This window comes from Carex rostrata, chromosome 10 (assembly GCF_964058835.1).
Source record: "Carex rostrata chromosome 10, lpCarRost1.2, whole genome shotgun sequence".
Taxonomy (NCBI): Eukaryota; Viridiplantae; Streptophyta; class Magnoliopsida; order Poales; family Cyperaceae; genus Carex; species Carex rostrata.
Genome location: NC_135927.1, coordinates 2,535,517 through 2,553,025, shown reverse-complemented (window position 1 = coordinate 2,553,025; position 17,509 = coordinate 2,535,517). Strand labels below are relative to the sequence as shown.

At 33.3% G+C, this 17,509-nt stretch overlaps 1 protein-coding gene and 1 long non-coding RNA gene across 9 annotated transcripts in view; one reads left to right on the top strand and one right to left on the bottom strand.

Moving 5' to 3' along the window:
• LOC144560333 (uncharacterized) overlaps nucleotides 1-17,509 on the top strand; it is a 62,121-nt gene that overhangs the window by 6,172 nt on the left and 38,440 nt on the right. Inside the window, exon 2 of one of the 4 annotated variants that reach the window (XR_013513366.1) lies at nucleotides 77-789. This is a non-coding gene — a long non-coding RNA (uncharacterized LOC144560333). Of the gene's footprint in view, nucleotides 1-76; nucleotides 1,425-17,509 lie in introns of those variants that run through there. The other 3 variants (XR_013513368.1, XR_013513365.1, XR_013513367.1) reach the window with 3 other exon arrangements.
• LOC144560327 (receptor-like serine/threonine-protein kinase SD1-7) lies at nucleotides 4,221-15,934 on the bottom strand. 5 transcript variants are annotated; one of them, XM_078309489.1, is made up of 8 exons: nucleotides 14,567-15,928; nucleotides 14,354-14,479; nucleotides 14,124-14,287; nucleotides 13,691-13,901; nucleotides 13,299-13,536; nucleotides 13,077-13,209; nucleotides 12,720-12,973; nucleotides 4,221-4,454 (listed from the first exon to the last, which is right to left on the bottom strand). In XM_078309489.1, the coding sequence occupies exons 1-8, from the start codon at nucleotides 15,852-15,854 to the stop codon at nucleotides 4,415-4,417; spliced, it is 2,454 nt and encodes an 817-aa protein (XP_078165615.1). In that variant the 5' UTR covers nucleotides 15,855-15,928; the 3' UTR covers nucleotides 4,221-4,414. The 5 variants fall into 5 exon arrangements, with proteins under 5 accessions (XP_078165615.1, XP_078165614.1, XP_078165617.1 ...); XM_078309488.1 differs by lacking the exon at nucleotides 12,720-12,973 and having other exon boundaries at nucleotides 4,221-4,723; nucleotides 14,567-15,934; XM_078309491.1 differs by lacking the exons at nucleotides 12,720-12,973; nucleotides 13,077-13,209; nucleotides 13,299-13,536; ... (2 more) ...; nucleotides 14,354-14,479; nucleotides 14,567-15,928 and adding exons at nucleotides 4,826-4,958; nucleotides 5,052-5,289; nucleotides 5,444-5,654; ... (1 more) ...; nucleotides 6,102-6,227; nucleotides 6,315-7,691 and having other exon boundaries at nucleotides 4,221-4,723.

Genomic DNA, 17,509 nt, shown 5'->3' with positions numbered 1-17,509 from the left:
TTTGCTTAAATTTATGTGTTCTTTGCAAGTTTCAGTAAAACTGATCTTTTTGTAATTTTTCATCTTACTAACACAGACTAAAAGATTCTGCACCTTTTTTTGAAAAAAAAATATAATTTCAAAAAGGGTTGGTAACTTAATGTATAGTCAAATTTTGGTTACTTCAGAGGATGTGGAGTTCTGGACTCTTCCATTGGGACCTCTGCAAAGAGAAAGAAAGAAATACCTCTTCTTCTTCCGTTTGCATCTTCTAGCAAGTAGTAGAGCACTTCACTTCTCAATCTTCAGGTACCAAAAAAGAAAAAAAGAAAAAACAATCTCTTCTCATTAAATCTCCTCTTTTCGATTGATTTACCTGATGGTCGATAATTTTATCGGAGAACTTTTCTTTTCTGTGCTTGTAATGTTTGCTAATTTATGTTTTGTAGATCCAAGTGATTTTGTCAAATACTTGCTTCTTATATAATCATCATTTGTGAATTTTGATAATATTTGTTGTTGTGGAGACCTAATGATGATATAATTTGTGTCAGAGCGTGGATCTGAAAAGGAAAATGTGTTCTTTGTTGAAGCCCAATAAGAATGTAGAGTAGGGTTAAAATCTAGTAAATATATTACCAGAGTCATTTTTACTTCATGCAGCGCACTAACCATATCCAGTGATGTTTTTATTCTATAGTCCACATGTGCTATCTTAAGCCAAAACTGCTGTGTTAAAATCTTGACCCTTAGAATGCCTCATTATATTGTTTCATAGGCTATGGTACTATGCCTAGTGCAGATTGTTCTGTACTATCGATCAAGTCAAAGGAATATGCTTGGAGACCAAATTTTATATTTTTTCAAAATTTTTACAATTTTTTTTATAAGTAGAAATTACTGTTTTATAGAAGACCTGAACCATCCAAAAACAGTGATTTTGTATAACAGTTATGACTTATGACTAGAGACTTTACAGTGTGTTTGGATCGTCAAAAGATTAGGGTTTAGGGTTTGTGATGATATTTTGTGGCTTTGAATGGTACATATGCAATGAGTTTGAATCCTCTGCATTAACGCACCGTTTAAGTTAACTTAGGTGATATGAATTTCATTTACAATTGGGATGGAGATGCTCATATTCTTTATAAAGAGTGGGATAGACAAGAAAACGTTTTTATTTATGTGCATTCTTATATGGGTCCCAGAGAACAGTCTGATGAAATACATTTATAAGATTTTCTGAGGGTCTTCACAACACACTCTATACCTGTTTTATTTGGTGCTGGTGTTTATATCTGGAAAATTCGTTTTCAATTGCTTATTTTCTTTATGATTATTTAATTTTTTTATTGCAATGATCTGCTTTATCCCTTCTGTTTCATTTCTTCTCAAGATTAATTTTTCTTTTTGCAACGATCTGCTAAAAAATTCTTCACCTTTTACCCTACAAATTAATTCATTTTATCAAAAAATAATTATCCCTTTAAAATCAAAATCCCCAAATTTAAGCACACTTGCTACATTTTGGACCTAAAATGGCAAGTATAAATTCAACAAACAAAAACAAAAGCAACATAAAAACTTCCCTTCAACTTTCTTTTAGAGTAAGTCATCATCTCTTTCGATTTTTTTTTGTTTTTTAAGGGGGAATTTCATGTATATCCCTCAAAAACTTCAATATTACGTATTTTCCCCTCAAAAGTTTGTAATATCATATTTACCCTTCAAAATTACAAAAACTCACATATTTACCCATTTCATCAATAAAATATATTAAATATATCTTAAAAGTAATTAAATAATAATATTTCATACTCTAAAATTTACTTTGGACCATTCTACCCTTCTTTTCTCATTCTTCTTCTCCAAGTGCCCGCTAATTACTCCAACCAAATTTTTTTCTCTACAGCTTATTCAAGAACTTGTCAACCAAGAGTCTACCTTGCTATCTCTTTTGCTTGATTACTCGTTCCCATTCTCAACTCATATTATGCCCTCCCCTCAATAATCTCACTTCCCTTCCCCCAATAATTCTATGCCATGATTGACCAAGATACATTCCTAAAAACTCTAAGACGTCTCTTGAATTCCTTCCGAATCACGAGCCAGAATCTGATCGCTCAGCTCAGCTCCCAATTCGTTCATGGCTCCCAGCCCTCTTTTGTCAAAGAATAAGAAAAAAGTTATATGATATCCAACCATATTAAACGAATTGAAATGAATTGGCCAAAATATATATTTGAAATGCCAGAGGATACCAATCCGGAGACAGAGCTTGCATCTTTGCAACCTGCTTTTGTTTTTTTTTTCGATATGGAAGCCCTTAGGCTGATACATAGAGATTACACTGGTAAAAAAACAGAGAATATAAAAACTATCTTAAGCATTCCAACTATCCTGACATTCAATTCCAGTGTTTCTCTTGATTACAATTGGAGCTCATTATTTAAAAATAGAGTATGTGAACCCTATACAGCCTATTGTTGTTACTAATAGGAAAGAAAGCAATGTCACCCTTCTTCATAATTTTCTTTGCTGCGTACAGGTTAAGAAGAACCAAAGAGGAAGAATGAGATAGTGATGGTATACTTGTCTGAATTGAATTTTAGAATCTTCAATATTATTATTTAATAACTTTTAGATATATTTAATATATTTTATTGATGAAATGGGTAAATATGTGAGTTTTTGTAATTTTGAAGGGTAAATATGATATTACAAACTTTTGAGGGGGAAATACGTAGTATTGAAGTTTTTGAGGGGTATACATGAAATTCCCCCTAATTTGTAAAACAAAGTATTTGAGGGTACTGACCTTGATTTTAATGGAATTAATTTTGTCCGTCTGATCTTAATCTAGCTAATAATTACTAGAGCTTGATTTGAGTTGTGGAAGTGTGAATTAAATCTTTAGTAAAAAAAATGCTGTTAAATTTTCTTTTGAAAATTATTCTGGTACTTTGTTGTGCATTTGTTTTGTGAAAAAACATTATATTTACTGTTGCAAAGGCCCAATGATGATGTAATTAGTATAGGAACAGAGATCTGAAAAATTGGGTTCTCTTTAGGAGCCTGATAAAATTTACGTATGCTTTGTCATGTGCAGTGAGATTTGAGTTGTCCATTTTAATCTGGCACAAATCTTAAAGCAGGCCCCTCTATATTCCAAATAGCTCCTAAATGATTTTGGCTCGGTTGGGAATACCGCACGAATTCACATCCCCTGAGATCTCTGAAATTTTTTTAGTTACCATCTTAATATTTCAAAATTCTGACCTTACCATGGCTTTTTTGAATTTACGAAGTGAGATATTTCTGTTTCATGCCAATTTTTTAAAATTTATTTATTTTTATTTCCTATTAATACAAAAATCGGGAAAAGGGACTAAGCTCCCATTATGAATTGAATTTTTTTATTCTTAACCTTTTAAATTCTTATTTTTTATAAAAAAATATTATTATTAGTTCTGTCGTAACATGATGACACTTATTCCTCCAGTCCTTCAATCTTAAATTTTTGGTTGCGCTCCTGGTCAATACAGTTGGCTTCTAGACATGCGGCATCGATCCATCTGATCTATTATTGTGTTGAATGTTATACTTGAATTCATAGCCTGTCAACCATCAAAGAAAGTCAGTAGTCTCTCTATTTATTCAGGCCATATATCAATGTTGAAAATTCTGCAAGGAAGCATCTATTGGTAGACAATTAAGTTCTCTAAGAAAAATTACAGAGAAAAAAACTTGCATTTACTGCTATCTCAATATTTGTTGGATTCATTCTTCCTCAAAAACGTTGTATATTTTATTTAAGTCAATGATGTATCAAATGCAATTATTGTTTCATGATATTTTGTTATGTGAAATGTACAACTCCCTAACCTAACATTCAATTGGTACGTATGTAGTCTTGATATTTTTCTTATTTTCATTTGATCAGGTCAATAGAACTGCATGTGAGCTAGCTTGAGTGCTTGACAGTGTAATTGTTGAAAATATGATGGAGGATCGATGAGGCCTAACAAGCTAGTGTTATTGGGACAGTGATGGATGACTTTGTTCTTTCTTTCCTGTGCTCCATTGCAGGATTTATATATTCAACTTGTAATTAGTTTTCTTGCTCTTATATTTAGTTGCTAGCTGTGCCCAATTGTGCCTGAAACTTTCAAACTATTATCTAGTTTGGGCACCTTTCTCATATGTAATACTCAAATTTAATCCAACTTCACAGCTCATCATTTTAGCTTAACTAAACTATATATATATTAACTAGGGCCACAAAAAAGCATTGTAATCTAGGAGGATAGTAATATCAATCTAGACAACTAACATTCATGTAAATTCCTAACAAACCCCAAATGAGTAACACCATCCTTGTTATTCAAATGTAGGAGCATTTTCATGAGAGCTTCACTACCTTCTCCTAGATTCTCTAGCGACCTTCTACTCTCGTTATGGTCAATTTGTCTACACTAATCGAGTCATACTTGTACAAGTTGCTATCAGTAACAAACTCTGATCCAATGCTTCTGCAAAATGAGGGTTTCTTTGGAGTCGGTAGCTCCAGGTCACATGATAACATCATGACAACTGATGACATCGATGGCCTATCATCGGAGCATTCTTGCACACATAAAAGACCCACATGCATGAATCTTGATAGCTCTATTGTAAGAACTGAGCTTTCTAGTGCTTCATCAAGTAGTTTCAAAATGTTTTCTTCCTCCCAAAATTTCCAAGCCTAGAGTGTGAATTATGAGTGAGGTATGTGTTAGACATTATTTTTGATCACATCAGTTTTGCTATATAAATTATTAAAAAAAAATACGCGATTAATACTTACATGTACAATAAGGTTTTGATTCCCCTGGTTCCTCTTGCCAAATATAATCTCAAGGAGTATTACTCCAAAGCTATACACATCAGATTTGACAGAAAATTTACCCTCTGTGATATACTCAGGAGACATGTATCCACTTCATATATAAGAAATACAAATAGAGGAAATTAATAAACAAAACAGTTTAACATATTCTATATACATCATATAGAAAATTGAATGTACATACCGAGTGCCAATCACTGTTTCTGTGCTTATTACTGCCTGTTCTCTTTCAAACAATCTTGCAGTGCCGAAATCTGAAATCTTAGGATTCATCTCTTCATCTAATAAAACATTTGCTGCTTTGAGGTCCCTATGGATTATATTGAATCTAGAATCGTGATGAAGGTAGAGAAGCCCTCTTGCAATCCCTGTTACAATTTCCAGTCTCATTCTCCAACTCAAAGAGGCACGCTTCTCTGCATCTGTTGCAAGTTCCCATGAATTATAAACAACTTTGATTGGGGTAAGATTTGTAGGTTACAGTTGAAACCAATACTTGCATTTGGTATTATAAATTGATAAATGATCAAATAGCGGAAACAATTAATAAATGATGTTGTGAAGTCAGCTGCGTACTGAATATGAAGAAATCTAAACTTTTGTTGGTCATGAACTCGTAGATTAATATTCGCTCGTTGTTGTCAATGTAGCATCCATGGAGTTTAACAAGATTCCTATGTTGTAGCTTGGCAATCAGAGTAACTTCATTCATGAACTCGTTGAATCCTTGTGATGATTTCATGGAGAGCCGTTTCACTGCAATTTCTTGGCCACAAGGGAGCTTGCCCTAATTTATATTGTAAGTTATCATTTTGAATAATAACTAGTTAACTTTTCAGTATGCTTTAACAGAAATAAACTTTACATCTATCTTTGATTTCAGATGCTTATCTCGCCTCATCATCCAAAATACTTTCATTTGACAATTTTTTTTTTTGAAAAAGATAGATTGTCAGAAGCCTTCTTAAAGCTGAACATGAGCAGGATTCAAATAAAAATAATACCTTGTAGACAATGCCAAAACCGCCTTGTCCTACTTCATTTGTTTTTGAAAAATTGTCAGTGGCTTGCAATATCGTCTCCATGTCAAAAATAGGGAGGTCTGTACCTTTGACCGAGTCATTTTGTGCCAGGGACCTTTTGGTTTTATCTATAGAAAATATGATTTCTAAATAAATTATGAAGGTTAGAGATCACAAAGCTACAGTAAATTTGATTTGCACAATCTGTTTACCTTGTTTTGTAGATTTCATCTTCTTCCTCTTGAGTAGATATCCAAATAAGCTTATTAAAAGACCTGATATTATGATGCTTGTTATTGTTCCGATTATTATTACCAGCTTCCTTTTGTTACTTGTTCCTGCATTTATATAGGCATTTATCAAAACCCAATTTTTTTTCCCTTCAATAGAAGAGAAACAATTCATGAAAATAAAGATATTTATACCCAATTCAGACTTTGAAACCTTCACATATAGGATGTCTAGCCCACCAGTGACATACTTGATGTCAACCAGTTCAGTGTTCCACATAACACACCCGCTTCCTTTTCCCCTTATATCTGAAGGGGAATAAGCCAAGCATGAACAATTCATCAAGCACCTCCTCCTGCACTCCTCAACACTTATATTAGCATCTACAGTTGCATTATGGGAATATGGTAACTTGACCTCTTTTAGAGCATAAAACCCATCACTGTTACCAGTACATCCAATTGGGGTTTGTCGTTTGCACCCTCCTGAATAATCTCTCATGTTCCACTTGGTTTGTGTCACTGCCTCAAATCCTCTGAGACAACTACAAACACCCATACTATTAGGCTGACATATACTGAAAGCACCACATTTTCTATAGTTATCACACTCATCTATTGGTACTGACCAGAGCTCTTTCCAACTCTGTTGATCTGGGTCCCAAAGCAACCGCTGCGCTATACCAGCATCATTCATTACTAGTCGGGACAAAATCAGGGTTGATTTAGCCTCGAATCCATATGACACCTCATCTTTATCTCTCACAAGCAAGAAAGTAAACATATCACTATAAGTTAATATTTGGGTCATCCCACTAAAATATATCCCATTCCACATTCCACTTCTGAACCTAATTTGATTAAGGTCCTGGTTCGATATGATAATCTCTGGAACACCTTTAGTGTCCAACTTGTGCGTGTAGTTCCCTTTTGATGGATTGGTGCTGCTTTTCCATGAAGAAAGCACCATTTCAAATCCAGTTGTCAAGCTCTTGCGAAGTTTCATCCCAGCAATCAATGAGTTTGTTGGATGATCAAAGCTTTGCCATATGATAGTATTACTTGTTTGATCTTTCAGTACAAGATTTCCTGAATCATTCAGTTGCAATATTGTACTAGTATCATTTGTAATACTTGTCGAGTTAGTACTAGATGACCAGACCATCCTTTGAGATGAATCATATAGCACTAGAGACCCGTTGTTATGTATGGTTAGTATTCCAAAACTGTTGTTCAAGGGACTTTCTCGATTGGCAACCCACACAACAGTTTCTGGTGAAACACTGTACCATATACCGATAAAAAGGTCAGGGGAGGAGCTGGGTTGGAAGAAGCCTAGCTTGAATGTGTTGTTGGACGAGATGAGAAACTGTCTTGTAGTTATGTTTTGGCCGGGAAGTAGGATATCTGTAGACCAAGTAAGCGGTGAGGATGCAAATAGAAAAATAGCAATTATGAGTTGCTTGTGAAGTCGTGTCTTCATGTTTTCAATTTTAAGGAGATAAAACAATTAAATTAATTGTGGGGAACAGAGAGAGATGGAGAAAGAGAGGTAACAGATGGCCATTATTGTCACCCTTTGTATGGCTAATTATAATTTGATCATCAAACAATCAACTAGCTTGACCCTTCTTCCTTGGTCAGTTGGGTTCCACACACCTTTGACTTTGATTGTTTGTTTCTTGAGGATTTGTGGTATATGTTTATGCCTTTATGAGAATGCAACTAGAGGTGCTATCGGGTCGGGTAGGGTCCGAATACTATTATATTTGGACCCGTACCCTAAAAGTGTTCGGGTCTGGATCTGGATATCTATCTACCTGTAGATATTTCGGATCTAGTCTTCCGATTCCATTACTAATTTTTATTATGCAACATACATAAGATTTTTATTATCTTTATGTGATTTACTTTCCTTTACTAATTTTTGAAATATATCATTAAAAACTGCCTAATTTAATGCAATTAGAATATTCCTTATAATATCAGAACCTTGATACTTATGATAAAAAGAAATAGTAAGGAGCTCATCCTCTTGTATCCTTATTCTTGCCAGGACTTTAATTGGGTCAGTCTCAAGTCTATTTTTCAATTGACATTTGTTATCTGTTTAACCCTTTAAAAGTTATCCTAATCCGTCATGTTCAACCTCCATAACATTAATTAAATTTGAATTAACAACCCAGATTTGATCTCTTATTCACCACTTATTTCCTCTTCATCTATTTTACATTATCTTAGAGTTTAATTTGTAGCTAAAAATTGCTTTCGGAAATAACATGTGTTCAGAAATTTCAAAACTAACAGACTAATTCGGTTCTCATTGGTAAATGAGATTTATCATGTTGAATATTCCCAATATTCTACATTATTGCAATTTAATTTTTTTTTTTTTGCATTAATATTGAATAAATTAATTGATGATTAGGACATGATTTTGACATGAACAGGGATATATACAGGTGAATGTTCTCTCTCATTTTAATACTGGTGGGACCAAATGTTAGGAATGCCATATGAGAATTCAGCAAGTGGAGACAACATTACTTAGAAATGTCTTATTTGGAAAATAAAGGCGCGTTGAGAATAAAATCTTGACTCAGGAAATACGTCAATTGAGGATGTGCTGTTTTACTTGAAAACTATTTTGTTTATTTCCAGAGAATTGAAAAACAATGATTTTCAAAAAGTCTCACAAAATAGTAAACAAATTTTGATATCGGTTTCAGATTCGTATAGATCGAAAAAAAATACCACTACGAATACCAAAGTCAATGATCTCAGAAATCCTAATTAGACTCAGAGCAAACTGGGCCATTAATTTTGGGAGAATTTCATATATCACCCTCAAAAACTTTGTTATTACGTATTTTCCGTAATATAGTATTTATCCTATCCATACAGACCATACTAATACGGAAATAAATCTGCTGTGATTCTTAAGGAATCACAGGAATCCATTCCTTCATTTATTTCGAAATTAGTGCACAGAAAACTACTAATTTGGAGATTTGTACATTCCATAAAGTAAAGGGTTGGATTTGGAATAACAGGGTCATGTGATTAATGAAGAATCACAGCAGATTTATTTCCATACTAATACTTTCAAGATACCTTGTTTTGATTCTGCAGTAATTATAATAATGGGTAAATTTCTCCAGATATCACTAAACTTTGTACTTTGTCATGAATTAATCACTCAACTTTGATTTGTTCCAATCAAGTCACTCAACTTTTTATTTATCTCAAATTGGCCACTTTATAACTTTTTCATCAAAAATGCTAACGGAATGCTATTTTTATTTTGTTAGTATTTTGAACGGAATATGCTCATTCTGTTAAAATTTTGGACGGAATGTGCATATTCCATTAGCATTTTGGACGGAATGGGTATATTTCGTTAGCGTTTTGGATGGTAAAGTTATAGAATGATCAATTTGAAACAAATGAAAAGTTGAGCGACTTAATTGAGACAAATTAAAATTGATTGACCAATTCGTGACAAATTACAAAGTTTAGTGACCTCTGACGAAATTTACCCATTAATAATTGAGATAAGATGACGAGTCGTTTGTTATAGAATGCAAGAAAAAGACTACATGCTATGAAAATTAATAAAATTTAGTTATATCATTAAATCATATTTAGCTCTTTAATGTTTGTTATAGAATGCAATAAAAAGACTACATGCTATGAAAATTAATAAAATTTAGTTATATCATTAAATCATATTTAGCTCTTCATGCATTAAAGAATACTGATTTTTTTTTATTAATATCCAGTTATCCCCCATAAAATAAAAAATTACAAAAATATCCGTGGTTTTATAAAAAAATTTGAAAAATACCCAAACTATCAGGACTCCTGGCAGTTTAACTTTTAGACTGTTAGAACTTCTATCAGTCCATTTTTTTTAATCAAAAATGCTAAACTAAATTTCAAAATAAAAATACTAAACTAAATTTCAAAATAAACCATACTAACTAAATAAAATGAAAAATCAATGCTAAGTATACCTTAGATTTAACACTTCATACATTACTTCATACATTTATACGAAGAATGTCTAAGAAAAAGTATCATAAAGAACAACAAAAAAATAATAAAATTTATGTTTAGATCTGGACTGTTGGGTCGAGGTGGAATGCACGGGGCTACTATAATATTTGTGTCGTCACAGATCTAACGGTTCGGAACTGATCTCGACATTTGAGTTACTTTAGTGAAATGATATTCAGGGGAGAATGGGAAAGAAGTAAAACCCTCTTGGGTTTTGCAAACGGGCTGATATGTGAGGCCCATAATTGGGTTCTCTTTAGGAGCCTGATAAAAATTTACGTATGCTTTGTCATGTGTAGTGAGATATGAGTTGTCCATTTTAATCTGGCACGAATCTCAAAGCAGCCACCTCTATATTCCAAATAGGCTCATAAATGATTTTGGCTCGGCTGGGAATACCGCAGGAATTCACATTCCCTGAGATATCTCCAAAAAAAATTTAGTTACCATCTTAATATTTCAAAATTCTGACCTTACCAGGCTTTTTTGAAAATCCAGACTGTTCAAATCCTTTCTATTTGAATCTACGAAGTGAGATATTTCTATTTCATGCTAATTTTATTTCCTATTAATACAAAAATCATGAAAAGGGAGTAAGCTCCCATTATGAATTGAATTTTTTAATTTTTAACCTTTTAAATTCTTATTTTTTATAAAAAATATTATTATTAGTTTCGTCATAACATGATGACACTTATTCCTCCAGTCCTTCAATCTTAAATTTTTGGTTGCTCTCTCCTGGTCAATACAGTTGGCTTCCAGACACTAACCTCTATTATTGTCTTGAATGTTATACTTGAATTCATAGCCTGTCAACCATCAAAGAAGTCTCTCTATTTATTCAGGCCATATTTCCATGTTGAAAATTCTGCAAGGAAGCATCTATTGGTAGACAATTAAGTTCTCAATCTAAGAAAAAATGCAGAAAGAAAAAAAAAACTTGCATCTACTGCTATGTCAATATTTGTTGGACTCATTCTTCCTCGGAAACGTTGTATATTTTAGTTAAGTCAATGATGTGTCAAATGCAATTATTGTTTCATGATATTTTGTTATGTGAAATGTACAACAACACCCTAACCTAACATTCAATTGGTACGTACGTATGTAGTCTTGATATTTTTCTTATTTTCATTTGATCAGGTCAATAGAACTGCATGTGAGCTAGCTTGAGTGCTTGACAGTGTAATTGTTGAAAATTGTTGAAAATATGACGGAGGATTGATTTGAGTCGTGGAAGTGTGAATTAAATCTTTAGTAAAAAAATGCTGTTAAATTTTCTTTTGAAAATTATTCTGGTACTTTGTTGTGCATTTGTTTTGTGAAAAAACATTATATTTACGTTTGTCATTTGTAGTGAGATATGAGTTGTCCATTTTAATCTGGCACGAATCTCAAAGCAGGCCCCTCTATATTCCAAATAGGCTCATAAATTATTTTGGCTCGGCTGGGAATACCGCAGTAATTCACATCCCCTGAGATATCTCCAAAAAATTTTAGTTACCATCTTAATATTTCAAAATTCTGACCTTACCATGGCTTTTTATTTCCTATTAATACAAAAATTGGGAAAAGGGACTAAGCTCCCATTATGAATTGATTTTTTTTATTTTTAACCTTTTTTAAATTCTTAATTTTTATAAAGATTATTATTATTAGTTTCGTCATAACATGAAATACATGACACTTATTCCTCCAGTCCAATCTTAAATTTTTGGTTGCTCTCCTGGTCAATATAGTGGGCTTCTAGACGCACAGCTATTATTGCGTTGAATGTTATACTTGAATTCATAGCCTGTCAACCATCAAAGAAAGTCACTAGTCTCTCTATTTATTCAGGCCATATTTTCAATTTGAAAATTCTGCAGGGATCGATGCATCTATTGACTATTGGTAGAATATTAAGTTCTCTAAGAAAAATTACAGAAAGAAAAAACTTGCATCTACTGCTATCTCAATATTTGTTTGATTCATTCTTCCTCAAAAACGTTGTATATTAGTTAAGTCAATGATGTATCAAATGCAATTATTGTTTCATGATATTTTGTTATGTGAAATGTACAACTCCCTAACCTATCCCTAAACCAAATTTTACATTTTTTTTGGAATTTTTTTTCCTATTTTTTTAGATAGATAGAAAATCACTTGATGTAAATGGTACATAATTTTCAGATCAAGTGATTTTCTACCTATCTAAAAAAAAGAGTAAAAAAAAAAAAAATTTCAAAAAATGTAAAATTTGGTTTGCAAGCACATATTCATTTGGAGATCATGTTAAACGGTTCGGATCGACCGTTAAAATTTTGAAAACTCAAATATTGAGCCGTTGCATGGAGGCCCTCTATGCTATGCGTAGCACCGTAGCCAACATCCATGTAAAAAAAAGCATTGTAAATTTTTAACAAACCCCAAATGAGTAACACCATCTTTGCTATTCAAATGTAGGAGCATTTTCATGAGAGCTTCACTACCTTCTCCTAGATTATCTAGCGACCTTCTACTCTCGTTATGCTCAATTGGTCTACACTAATCAAGTCATACTTGTACAAGTTGCTATCAGTATCAAACTCTGATCCAATGCTTCTGCAAAATAAGGGTTTCTTTGGAGCTGGTAGCTCCAGGTCACATGATAACATCATGACAACTGATGACATCGATGGCCTATCATCGGGGTATTCTTGCACACATAAAAGACCCACATGCATGAATCTTGATAGCTCTATTGTAAGAACTGAGCTTTCTAGTGCTTCATCAAGTAGTTTCAAAATGTTTCCTTCCTCCCAAAATTTCCAAGCCTAGAGTGTGAATTATGAGTGAGGTATGTGTTAGAAATTATCTTTGATCACATCAGTTTTGCTATATAAATTATTAGAAAAAAAATATGAGATTAATACTTACATATGCAAGAAGGTTTTGATTCCCCTGGTTCCTCTTGCCAAATATAATCTCAAGGAGTATTACTCCAAAGCTATACACATCAGATTTGACAGAAAATGTACCCTCTGTGATGTACTCAGGAGACATGTATCCACTTCATATATAAGAAATACAAATAGAGGTGATTAATAAGCAAAATAGTTAAACATATTCCATATGCAGCATAAAATTGAATGTACATACCGAGTGCCAATCACTGTTTCTGTGCTTATTACTGCCTGTTCTCTTTCAAACAATCTTGCAGTGCCGAAATCTGAAATCTTAGGATTCATTTCTTCATCTAATAAAACATTTGCTGCTTTGAGGTCCCTATGGATTATATTGAATCTAGAATCGTGATGGAGGTAGAGAAGCCCTCTTGCAATTCCTGTTACAATTTCCAGTCTCATTCTCCAACTCAAAGAGGCACGCTTCTCTGCATCTGTTGCAAGTTCCCATGAATTATAAACAACTTTGATTGGGGTAAGATTTGTAGGTTACAGTTGAAACCAATACTTTTATTTGGTATTATAAATTGATAAATGATCAAATAGCGGAAACAATTAATAAATGATGTTGTGAAGTCAGCTGCGTACTGAATATGAAGAAATCTAAACTTTTGTTGGTCATGAACTCGTAGATTAATATTCGCTCGTTGTTGTCAATGTAGCATCCAAGGAGTTTAACAAGATTCCTATGTTGTAGCTTGGCAATCAGCGTAACTTCATTCATGAACTCGTTGAATCCTTGTGATGATTTCATGGAGAGCCGTTTCACTGCAATTTCTTGGCCACAAGGGAGCTTGCCCTAATTTATATTGTAAGTTATCATTTTGAATAATAACTAGTTAACTTTTCAGTTTGTTTTAACAGAAATAAACTTTACATCTATCTTTGATTTCAGATGCTTATCTCGCCTCGTCATCCAAAATACTTTCATTTGACAATTTTTTTTTTTTTTTTGAAAAAGATAGATTGTCAGAAGTCTTCTTAAAGCTGAACATGAGCAGGATTCAAATAAAAATAATACCTTGTAGACAATGCCAAAACCGCCTTGTCCTACTTCATTTGTTTTTGAAAAATTGTCAGTGGCTTGCAATATCGTCTCCATGTCAAAAATAGGGAGGTCTGTACCTTTGACCGAGTCATTTTGTGACAGGGACTTTTTGGTTTTATCTGTAGAAAATATGATTTCTAAATAAATTATGAAGGTTAGAGATCACAAAGCTACAGTAAATTTGATTTGCACAATCTGTTTACCTTGTTTTGTAGATTTCATCTTCTTCCTCTTGAGTAGATATCCAAATAAGCATATTAAAAGACCTGATATTATGATGCTTGTTATTGTTCCGATTATTATTGCCAGCTTCCTTTTGTTACTTGTTCCTGCATTTATATAGGCATTTATCAAAACCCAATTTTTTTTTCCTTCAATAGAAGAGAAACAATTCTTGAAAATAAAGATATTTATACCCAATTCAGACTTTGAAACCTTCACATATAGGATGTCTAGCCCACCAGTGACATACTTGATGTCAACCAGTTCAGTGTTCCACATAACACACCCGCTTCCTTTTCCCCTTATATCTGAAGGGGAATAAGCCAAGCATGAACAATTCATCAAGCACCTCCTCCTGCACTCCTCAACACTTATATTAGCATCTACAGTTGCATTATGGGAATATGGTAACTCCGCCCCTTTTAGAGCATAAAACCCATCACTGTTACCAGTACATCCTATTGGGGTTTGTCGTTTGCACCCTCCTGAATAATCTCTCATGTTCCACTTGGTTGGTGTCACTGCCTCAAATCCTCTGAGACAACTACAAACACCCATACTATTAGTCTCACATATACTGAAAGCACCACATTTCCCATAGTTATCACACTCATCTGTTGGCATTGACCAGAGCTCTTTCCAACTCTGTTGATCTGCATCCCAAAGCAACCGCTGCACTACACCAGCATCATTCATTATTAGTCGGGACAAAATCAGGGTTGATTTAGCCTCGAATCCATATGACACCTCATCTTTATCTCTCACAAGCAAGAAAGTAAACATATCAGTATAAGTTAACATCTGGGTCATCCCACTAAAATATATCCCATTCCACATTCCAGTTCTGAACCTAATTTGATCACGGTCCTTGTCCCATATGACAATCTCTGGAGCACCTTTAGTGTCCAATTTGTACATATAGTTCCCTTCTGATGGATTGGTGCTGCTTTTCCATGAAGAAAGAACCATTTCAGATCCAGTTGTCAAGCTCTTGCGAAGTTTCATCCCAGCAATCAATGAGTTTGTTGGATGATCAAAGCTTTGCCATATGATAGTATTATTTGTTTGATCTTTCAGTACAAGATTGCCTGAATCATTCAGTTGCAATATTGTACTAATATCATTTGTAATACTCGTGGAGTTAGTACTAGATGACCAGATCATCCTTTCAGATGAATCATATAGCACTAGAGACCCGTTGTTATGTATGGTTAGTATTCCAAAACTGTTGTTCAAGGGACTTTCTCGATTGGCAACCCACACAACAGTTTTGGGTGAAACACTGTACCATATACCGATAAAAAGGTCAGGGGAGGAGCTGGGTTGGAAGAAGCCTAGCTTGAATGTGTTGTTGGACGAGATGAGAAACTGACCTGTAGTAATGTTTTGGCCGGGAAGTAAGGTATCCGTAGACCAAGTAAGCGGTGAGGATGTAAATAGAAAAATAGCAATTATGAGTTGCTTGTGAAGTTGTGTCTTCATGTTTTCAATTTTAAGGAGATAAAACAATCACATTAATTGTGGAGAACAGAGAGAGATGGAGAAAGAGAGGTAACAGATGGCCATTATTGTCGCCCTTTGTATGGCTAATTATAATTCGATCATCAAACAATCAACTAGCTTGACCCTTCTTCCTTGGTCAGTTGGGTCCCACACACCTTTGGTTTTGACTTTTGATTGTTTGTTTCTTGAGGATTTGTGGTATATGTTTATGCCTTTATGAGAATACAACATACATACATTAGAATATTCCTTGTAATATCAGAACCTTGATATTTATGATAAAAAGAAATAGTAAGGAGCTCATCCTCTTGTGTCTTTTTTTTTGCAAGGACTTTAATTGGGTCATTCTCAAGTAGGTGTGCAAACGGATCAGATAATATCCGACCGTATTCGGATCTGTATCCAAAAATTAAATACGGATATCCGATATCTGAATATCTGTGCGGATTGAATTTTAATTTTTTGTATCCGAATAGTAGATATATACCATATAATTTAATATATATTATGAAAATACTTATGTATATATTTACGGATATCCAATTCGTATCCGTCTAATATCCGATCCGTATCCTTATCCAAAAAATTAAAACGGATACAGATATGGTTTTACCACTATATGATCCGTATCTGATCCCTTTGCACCCCTAGTCTCAAGTCTATTTTTCAATTGACATTTTTTATATGTTTGGCCTCTTTAAGAAGCTATCCTAATCCGTCATGTTCGATCTCCATAACATTAATTAAATTTGAATTAACAACCCACATTTCATCTCTTAATCACCACTTATTTCCTCTTCATCTATTTTACATTATCTTAGAGTTTAATTTGTAGCTAAAAATTGCTTTCGGACATAACATGTGTTCAGAAATTTCAAAAGTTAAAGAGTTGAATATTCTACATTATTGTTTTTAATTTCTTTGGCATTAATATTGAATGAATTAATTGATGATTAGGACATGATTTTGACAATGAAAACAGGGATATATATATATATATAGGTGAATGTTCTCCCTCATCATTTAATGACAGGTGCACCAAATGTTAGGAATGCAGAATTCAGCAAGTGGAGACAAATTTACTAGAAATGTCTTATTTGGAAAATAAAGGCGCCTTTAAAGGTTCAGAACAAAATTTCAATTGAGGAGATGTGCTGTTTCTTTAGGATGTGTCTTATGTGCAAATGTTTTACTGGAAAACTATATTGTTGTTTCCAGAGACAATTTTTAAATATTAAATAACAACGATTTTAAAAAATTCTTACAAAATAGTAAACAAATTTAAAAAAAAAAATGTAAAATTTGGTCTTCAAGCATATTTTAATATGGAAATCACGTTGAACGGTTTGGATCAACTGCTTGGATTTTGAAATTGTAAAAATAACTTGTAAAAAATATTGTGTCATTATAAAATAGTGTAATTAGATCCCTCATATATATATAGTGACTAATGTGCATTCGTATGCATATGGCCCGATATGCATACGGTCCAAATTTGAAATTTCAAAATTCAAAACGTCGATCCAAACCGTTCATCTTATTCTCTATATTAATATGTGCTTAGAGATCAAATTTTACATTTTTCTGAATTTTTTTTACTATTTATTAAGTCACTTTGAAAATTGCTGATCCAA